General features: G+C 41.8%; 2 protein-coding genes across 4 annotated transcripts; both read left to right on the forward strand.

Moving 5' to 3' along the window:
- Window positions 1-132: 132 nt before the first annotated feature.
- Window positions 133-3600, forward strand: btg4 (B-cell translocation gene 4). Its single transcript, XM_024261784.2, has 5 exons — window positions 133-276; window positions 450-644; window positions 1194-1331; window positions 2870-3119; window positions 3189-3600. Exons 1-5 carry the CDS (start codon window positions 155-157, stop codon window positions 3396-3398), a joined length of 915 nt encoding a protein of 304 aa, XP_024117552.1. The 5' UTR covers window positions 133-154; the 3' UTR covers window positions 3399-3600.
- Window positions 3601-6106: 2506 nt separating this feature from the next.
- On the forward strand, window positions 6107-8659 carry LOC112142831 (heterogeneous nuclear ribonucleoprotein A/B). Of its 3 annotated transcripts, none has more exons than XM_024266421.2 (8): window positions 6140-6264; window positions 7201-7234; window positions 7316-7506; window positions 7577-7745; window positions 7821-7979; window positions 8047-8178; window positions 8249-8495; window positions 8565-8659. In XM_024266421.2, exons 3-8 carry the CDS (start codon window positions 7340-7342, stop codon window positions 8633-8635), a joined length of 945 nt encoding a protein of 314 aa, XP_024122189.1. In that variant the 5' UTR covers window positions 6140-6264; window positions 7201-7234; window positions 7316-7339; the 3' UTR covers window positions 8636-8659. The 3 variants fall into 3 exon arrangements, with proteins under 3 accessions (XP_024122187.1, XP_024122189.1, XP_024122185.1); XM_024266417.2 differs by lacking the exon at window positions 6140-6264 and adding an exon at window positions 6336-6401 and having other exon boundaries at window positions 7217-7234; XM_024266419.2 differs by lacking the exon at window positions 7201-7234 and having other exon boundaries at window positions 6107-6264.
- The last annotated feature ends 231 nt before the right edge of the window (window positions 8660-8890 follow it).

Raw genomic sequence — 8890 nt, forward strand, 5'->3', positions numbered from 1 at the left:
ATGATTGGAGTCTATGGAGTTACTGTTCACTACAATAAAATAATTGCTGTTATTACTAAAGGCTGTTCTGTTCATTCAAATCAAACAGACTGACAATGGGAGGATGATAGATTTACCAGGATCTCTGGAGTAAATTGATGCTCCGTTTGTCCTCATGGTGGCGCTGGATGCTGATGAGCAGCTGCAGAAGTCATCAGGTCAACCAGGTTCAGGTGTGAAGGTTGTTCAGCTGAAGAGTCATGAAGGCAGATCACAGTCTGCAGCTCCACGGCTGAAGTAACAGCTTTTTTTTTTCCTTCACTTGTTTTGATCTGAAGTTAAAAGTTTTCTTCTTTTTTGATGTTTCGTAAAGTTAGAACGCCTGAAGATCTTTTTATGTTTTCTAGGGAGTAGGATCCCCTACGTTTTTTTTTTTTTTTTTTTTTTTAATCCGCTGATTTAAATTTTAGCTGCACAGGTTTCTTCAGAGTGATGAAGGAGGAGATCGCCGCCGCCGTGTTCTTCGTGGCTCGTCTGGTGAAGAGATACGGTTGCCTGGACAACGATGGCAGGGAGCGCTTCGCTGCGGCCCTCACAGCTGTGCTGTTTGAGAACTACAAGAACCACTGGCACCCCGGAGCCCCCACCAAGGGGCAGGCCTACAGGTCGGTGTCCCAGGGCCGGGGCAAGCTTGATTTGATCAGTTTTTCCTTTTGCCCTGTCTTTAAATGAGTTAAACCAATCTGAAGACTAGAAAACTGTTACTAAGCTTCTCGTTTGGGTTGGTGGATCTCAGCTCTAGGCGTTGGTGGTCCAGCTTCTGTTCGAAGTTCTACCTCTTCTCCAGAAAATCCCATTCATCATTTGTGTTTTGCAGGGTTCAGATGGCTGGAGATGCTCACCTCTCGGTCGTCTTGCGCCTCTAAAATGAAGAAAAAATGCATTTTACAAAATAAAGCTTTTCATAATTTTACAGACAAATTCTGACATTTTCTAAAGCAGTTTAAAGAAGTTTGATTCTGCTCTGTTTTGCTTTACTGCACTAAAATAATGTTTTGTCATTGGCTGGTGCAGCCTCCACAAGTTTAGAAATGATTCAGAGTTCTGTCTGTTCTGTGAACTCTCTGGGGTTGGTATAAAAGACACATGAAAACGTATTCATAACTGTTAAAGTCATGAATCAACTGAAGGTCTCGGCTGACGCTGTGTTGCAGATGTCTGCGCATGAACCACGTTCTGCTGCAGGACCCGGTTCTTCAGCAGGCCTGTGAGCGTGGCGCCGTGCGCTACGAGGATCTGGGCCTCCCTCAGGAGCTGACGGTGTGGGTGGACCCCGGAGAAGTGTCCTGCAGGTCTGTTAAATCAACTCTTTATATATATTTCTGAGATCTCGTCTCATCAGAATGACCCAAACTCTCATTGGAGAGAAGTTGGTCCATGTTTTCTGCCCTGTAGTTCATCATCCGTCCATTAGGTGGAGTAGGAGGGCTTTTCCTACTCATTTCAAAATGGCTGCTTCCATGAGTTATCATAGCTGTCTAAATTCCAACCCTAATCCCCAACTGGAATTTAAAAGCAATTCAGACACCATACTCACTATTTTTTTTTCTCTAAACGCTGACATGACATCACTGGTTTCACAAAGTGAAAATTTAGTCAATACAAACAATTCAGACTCCACTGTGTTCTGATGATGAAAATGTGGATGTTTTATTAATTACATTTAAATGCATTTTTCAATGCAAAAGTTGTTTGGCTACAGGGCATTGTGGTTTGTGTTCGCTTATCTAGTGGGCATCAATGCACGCTAGTTTTTCGCAAAGACTTCTGGGAAATTTGTAGTGCACTGGATTTTTGGAGTTGTAGATTCAGACCACACTGAAAATTATAAATGCACTATATAGTGAATACGGAAGGAATACAGACTTGGCCAAAAACTTAAGCTGGGAAAAGTTTGTGTCAGTTACATTAGGAAAAAGTAAATCAGCAGGAAGTTAAATTCTGCAGCTGAGATTGACATCAAAATTGTCTGCAACAAATTGAGATGTTTTTAAAAACATTTTAAAAGCCAAATTTAACATTTTATTTTTGAAAAAGCGTGACCTTTTTTCCTTGTAAAATTACAACCTTTTGAATCTTGAATTTACAACTGTTCTCATAATTTTTTTTCATGATTTTACAACTTGTTTCATATTTGATTTTCTTTTAAGATGACCCCAACCCTCCTCAATAATGTATTCATTGTTCATCTTTTTAGATAATTACTTGCTGTGTTAAATGTAAATATGTTGGTAATTATCCTTATGAATGAAATCGTTTATTTCAAGCAATCGGGTAATAATACATGAAATAACATATCAGAAGTAGATTATATAACTGTTAAAAATGTGTGGATCACATTTAAAAGTGCGTAAAGATGCTTTTGGTCTTGAACATTTTGTATCTTAAACTAACCAAATCACCCAACGGGTCATAATTTCAGTATGAAAATGTCTAAATTCCAAGAAAAGTTCAAATTCTGTCAACTTTTTTTTTTAATCTAGTTTATTTCGAACATAGATTGTGGACAAAAAACACATACGGTGTATTTTTCAAACTCATTACAGAAATAAAGAAATGCATTGATAAGAAGATGCAAAAGGCACTCGTGTCACATTTGATTTATTAAATATAACTGAAGTCAAGTAGAGTTTGTTTGAAAAAGAGTGGGAAATGAACTTGTATAATCCCACTCCCATGGAGTTACTTCATTTACAGGTTTTGTACCAGATCTAGTGTAAGTTTTTATTCAAATGGCAAAGTTGAGTTCTTGTCATTTATTGATTAATCTCCTAAAACATTCTTTCATGATTTCGGTAGTGGGCTTCACAGGTTCTGGTTCTGACTGCAGGTACGGGGAGCAGAGCACTCCCTTCTGCGTCTCTGTGGTGGAAAGCTGCCGGCGTCGAGATGGAGAGTTTTCCCGCCGCATCCACGATGCAGTGGAGCGAGCGGGCCTCGAGGTCCAGTCCGGGAGTTCCTCTGATGAGGAGGAGGTGAGCCGGGACAAAAGCTTCAGCAGCACTTCATCAGCTCCATGTCCCGCCGGCGCCGAACCCAAAACCATCCCAACGGTCAGCAACCCCAACAGCGTCTACAGGGTGAGTTCTGGAGAACTTGCTCAGCACAGACTCATCCTGGAGACTCTGACGGCTCTCTCCGCTCCTCAGTTCAGCGAGTTCTCCCCGGGAGCGCCCCAGACCTGGCTGAGAGAAAAGCGGAAGTGCTTTGGGGACCCCTTCCAGCCTCATGCTCCCCCTGCCGGAGGTCCACCTTCCCAGTACTCCACCCAGAAAGGCTTCAAGTCCTACCGAGCCACCTTCACCTTCACCGGGCCGCGTATCGACAAGTACCACTGGGTCAGCAAAACGCGCTCCTGATGCCCGGAGCTGCAGAGCACACTTTGTTTCAGGACTTTTGTCAAATCTTTAAATGACTTTAATATTTGTAAATGTATTGATTTAATGTAATGCTGTTTAAGCAGGTTTTTAGTATATCAGAATATTTTAAATTTTTAACATTAAAGCAAGTGTGAATAAAGGAAGTTGAACTGCGAAAGAAAAGAAATAAATGTGTCAGTATCAACTCCTCAGTGTCTGAATCTCATTTTGGTCAAAGTGGCTGTAAAAGTTCCCAGAACTCATCAACTTTAATTGTGTGATTGCTTAGTAATCATTCACACAATAGTGATTCTCCTGCTCCTTTTCTGATCATTTTTCAGCACGTAAAAACTCAATCACACTTTCAGTGATTTCAGCGATCTTGGTATCAAAACGTTCAGCTCGTTCAGGACGTTACTGCTTGTATTTTTGGTATTCATAAACTTTATAGTTTTTGAAATATTGACAAACATGCCCCACAGAAAATGAGCCTTCTCATTTCAAAATTTTAAGTAGACCAGCAACAAGCCTTCAAATGTATGTATGGGACATGTTTTCATCTTTTAGAGTATTTTTAAAAAATAGGAATTCAGCTAATATTTCAGGCTCTTTTAGAGTTTAGCTAGTATTTAAGCAATGTGCTAGCTTTTGTTTTTGGCTAATTTGGCATCCACTAAGTTATTTTTTTTTTTATGCCAATTGTGGGTTTAGCTAATTTAGCAACATGATATCCTTTTTGGGTAATTTATCTACTGAGGTTTCTATAGGCTAATTTAGAGAACAGCTTCTATTTTAGCAACAGGCTAACATTTTTTACTTAATTTACTGAGGAATTTTTGGCTATTTTGGAGTTTTGCTCAAATTTTGCAATACAGAATAGTTTTTGGAAAACTGGCATGTATTAGGGATGTTTAAGCAATTTTACAAATGGTTTAGAAACTTGGGTCAACATCAGTGCTTTCTCGTAGTTCTTTAACAAAATTTCCAGTCTTTTAGTAAATTTAAGATTTTGCAAATACCTTTTGCATTTTCAGCAAATCCCTTCAGCAATTAAAGTAAATTGCGTCACCATTTTCAGCATAAAGCATTATTGCAGTTAATGCAACTTTTCCAGTTTACTTTTGTGATTTGAAAGTCGTTAATGTATGATATTAAAGCGATTAAGGTTATCATCTTGAAATGCAAATTTTGCAAAGGTAAGCTGGAAAAATGCAATTTTGAATACTTGTGTGGATAAAGTAATTTTGTTAGATTTGATAATTACTGGTAATCTAAAGAATGCAAGAAACCTGAGATGAAAAAAAGTGTCTCTTATAAAACCAACCGGATCCTGAAAACTTTGGCATCAACATTCTGTGCACTGAAGAAACAGACACTATCTGGTTGGTAACATCAGGATCTAAAAGTCTCAAACATAGAGGTGGCCGAGTCATGGAGTGGAATTGTGGAGTTTAATTGTTAATCTTTGAGAATTTGAAGCTCAAAAGAAGCTCTCTGCAGCAGAATCCATTCCTAGCTGTAGTTGTCTCAATGTTCTCCACAAAAAAAAAAATTGCAAAAATAAAAGTTAATCCAAACAACTCAACAATTTGTTGTAGTCTTGATCCTGATTATTTAATTTAGGAATTTGACCCAAAAAAAGTAATAAATGTCTCGTTGAAACATTTAAAATCAACTTTTTCAAAGTAGTTTTTGGTCAAAACAGAACATGCAATAAAAAGGAGAATATCTTAGTGCAGCTATATGATTTACATTCAAAAGTAGTAAAGATGCAATAGCAACTTTTAATTTTTCTAGCATTTTTGAGGCTGTCATCCACAATTTGGAGATTATTTGGAGAATTCTTAATTTTAGTTTAAGATGAAAGCTGGGGCCGGACTGTGAACTGCACAAGGAAAAAGGAAAATCCTGCAGATCTTTTGTTCCATGAACTCATTGTCAAGCCCTGTTGCAGTTCGTTTGTGAACGCTGTTGGCCTTAAGGCCTTAAGGACACGCACAGCTACAGGCGTCTACATGTTCACGGTTCAAACCCTCCTCAAAACTCAATGTGTTGGCAGAAGGTGCAGCCGGCCTCAAACTGCACCAGGTGGAGCGTAAACGTGACTCAAGAGGGCATTTTTCTTTCTCCGTGTGATTCAGTGTCGGATTCAAGTTCAGTATTTTAAAATAAAACGAAGGCTGTAATTTTGTCAAGAGTAGAAAAAAATAGATTTCACAAAAAAAAAACATTTAGGAAATTAAAAGTTTGGTACATTTAAAAATGTTCTGATTGTGTTCAAAGTAATGTGTAAATTCAACATGCAAGAACATTGAAATGAATGGAAATAAATGTAGTTTTCTAGTATGGACAAAGGAAATGAAACGGTAATTACTGACAAAAACGAATAATATAACAATGCATTATAAACATATTGCATTTTGTAGCTGATCCCATTTATTAGACCATATCATGCAAACAAAAAAAAAAAACTTCAGCAAAAAGCATCATGAAGGCATAACAGCCGTTTAAGAGATTAACGCAGCTGCCTCGCGCTTCTTTTTGCTCGTCAACCAAAAAAAATAAATTTTTTTAGACAAAGTTTTGAATAAACATCGCGACTGGTTCAAGTGTGAAGCAAATTTTCACACACCGAAAGGAAAATGGCAAGCACGGCCCTTTGTCGTTGCCGTTGGAGCAGTCAGCCAATCAGGAACGACCTTTCAGTTTGAAAAAGAGCCCCCTTGACCAATCGGAGGCGTTTTCTTTACGATGTCCCCCATCGATCTGTCACATCCGGTCGTATATATGATGCCACGAGTTAGCGGCGAATTTGGAGAGTGTCCATTTTGAGCAGCGAGTCGGCGTCCCGCTTTCTTCACTTAAAGTAAGGGGACGGTTTGTTTTTGGGCCGCACGAAAGCGCGCAAGAACATTTACTCGCCCGAGCCGAACGGTTTTGGTTCTTTTACGGATGTGTTTGGTGTGTGTTTGGCGCGCGGAGGGTTCGGCGTTAGCCTCCAAGGTGGCTAGTTAGGTGTTAGCCGCGCGCTAGCTAACGTGCGTCAGCGCGGTTTTGATGTATTTTTGCATGAAAAGTTTGTATTTACTTTAAATTGTTCAATGCTAGCGGTTATTTTCGTACACATTTTAACATTGGTGGTGGTTTATCTGTGCTTTAGCGGTGGGTTAGCCTCCCGGGACGGAGCGTTTGCCGCCGAGGCCTCCTCTCCGCCTCGAGCGGTTGGGCTGTGAAGCGCGGTCTGCTTGAACACGGGCAGCCGCGCCGGCTAATGTTGGCTTTTTGTTCGCTGTTGGCGTTCCTGCTGCGCGTTAAGAGGATATTTTGCTGCTTTTGAAAACGTTTTGTTGAAACAGCGACACATTCTACGAACTGGGGGTGTTTTTATCAGTTTGTTTTTGTCGAAATTTGATATAAATGGAAAAGCGTTTTTGCTGCATGTTGGCCCAAATCTGCACGTTTCTTTGTAAAAGCTCCAAAGATAACTTCATTCTGGTTTAGTAACACAAAATGTATTAATAAATGAAGGGTATTTTTTTATATATCAAACATTTTCTAGTATTTTGAGGCAAAGCTCTAAATCATTTCCTATTGATCTTGATTTAATTTGGTTTCAAATTCCATCTTTATTCCCATTAACACGGTCTGTATGAGCTCTCCTTGTGATTTCATTGTTCCCATCATTCAGATTGATAACTAGTTGAGCTTTTACTTTGAAAATCTTTGACTTTGTTATATTGGCAGTTACACGGGCATAAATATCTGTCAGTTACAACAATCAGAATTTTATTTTTATTCATAGACGTCTGCACTTCTAGACCAGCAGGTCCACATATGTATGTGTATTGCCATAAACTTCTTAAAGGCTTTTATTTTGACGTGTCCTCTGCTCATCCTGCTGGCTTTTCCCGCTCCAGTCTCTCGACAGGACCACCGTCAGAATGGCAGACGCTGAGAACCAGTTCATGGAGACCTCTGAGCAGAACGGCAACGAGGGTGAGGAGGACCAGAACGGAGCGGAGCAGGAGGCGATGGGAGGAGACGAGAGCCAGGACAGCGGCACGGACGGAGGCAAGATTGATGCGAGTAAAGGAGAAGACGATGCTGGGTGAGTGGCAGCTTGTTCTGCCGTTTAATGGAGATGTCAGAGGCTCACACCAGCGACCTTCATGTTGCAGCAAAATGTTTGTCGGCGGCCTCAGCTGGGACACAAGTAAAAAGGACCTGAAGGATTACTTCAGCAAGTTTGGCGAGGTGTCAGACTGCACCATCAAGATGGACTCCAACACAGGCCGGTCCCGCGGCTTCGGGTTCGTGCTCTTCAGAGACTCCTCCAGCGTGGACAAGGTGAGCTGCTGCGACAGATATTTGGACGTGGTGGGAGGGGTGTCGGCACACGGGTAACATCTGGTGTTTCTGCAGGTGCTGGAGCAGAAAGAACACAGACTAGACGGACGTCAGATTGACCCCAAGAGGGCGATGGCCATGAAGAAAGAGGCTGTCAGGAAGATCTTCGTAGGCGGGTTGAATCCTGAGGCCACGGAAGAAGCGATCAGGGAATATTTTGGCGCCTTTGGAGAGGTCAGTGCTCCGCAGCGGAAGACTGTTTTTGTCGTCCTTGCAGATCTTTTAACAGTGTCCTCTTTAGATTGAAACCATCGAGCTCCCCATTGATCCCAAATCAAAGAAGAGGAGGGGGTTCATCTTCATCACGTACAAAGACGAAGCCAGCGTTAAGAAGTGTCTGGAGAAGAAATACCACACGATTGAAGGGGGGCGGGTACGTCCACACCTGAAAATTCCCGTAAATCGCTGCTTCTGTGTGGACCGACCCTCTGCTTGTTCCTCAGTGTGAGCTGAAGATCGCCCAGCCGAAGGAGGTGTACCAGCAGCAGCAGTACGGAGCCGGGCGCGGAGGCTACGGCGGCCGGGGAGGCCGGGGGCGTGGGGGTCAGGGCCAGGGCTGGAACCAGGGCTACGGGAACTACTGGAACCAGGGCTACGGTAACCAAGGTTACGGATACAGCGGCTATGGCAACTATGGCAACTATGACTACTCCTCCGGTTACTATGGATACGGCCCTGGATACGACTACAGTAAGCGCACACCGCCTCATCCTCTAGTCCAAGATGTTAAGATGACAATAACTGGTTTGTGCTCCTCAGGCCAGGGCAGCGCCAGCTACGGCAAGACCCCACGGCGGGGGGCTCACCAGACCAGCTACAAGCCATACTGATGATCGGCCGTTATTCAAAAAAAAGTGAGCCCCGGTTTGAGCTTTTCTTTGTTTGTGTTGTTGTTTAGCATCTCATCTCTCTTTTTCTCCTGCAGGACTCCAGTAAGACCGACGGCTGGGCAGCACCCCGGCCTCACTCGACCTCTTTTATGACAGAAGACCATTTGTACAGAAAACATCCTAAATGTAACTTTTCCATGTTTTCTTTTTTTTTTCTTCCTTGCATTTTTTTTTTATTCTGTGATTTTTAAGTTT

The sequence above is a fragment of the Oryzias melastigma genome, linkage group LG14, assembly GCF_002922805.2.
Source record: "Oryzias melastigma strain HK-1 linkage group LG14, ASM292280v2, whole genome shotgun sequence".
NCBI classification, from domain to species: domain Eukaryota; kingdom Metazoa; phylum Chordata; class Actinopteri; order Beloniformes; family Adrianichthyidae; genus Oryzias; species Oryzias melastigma.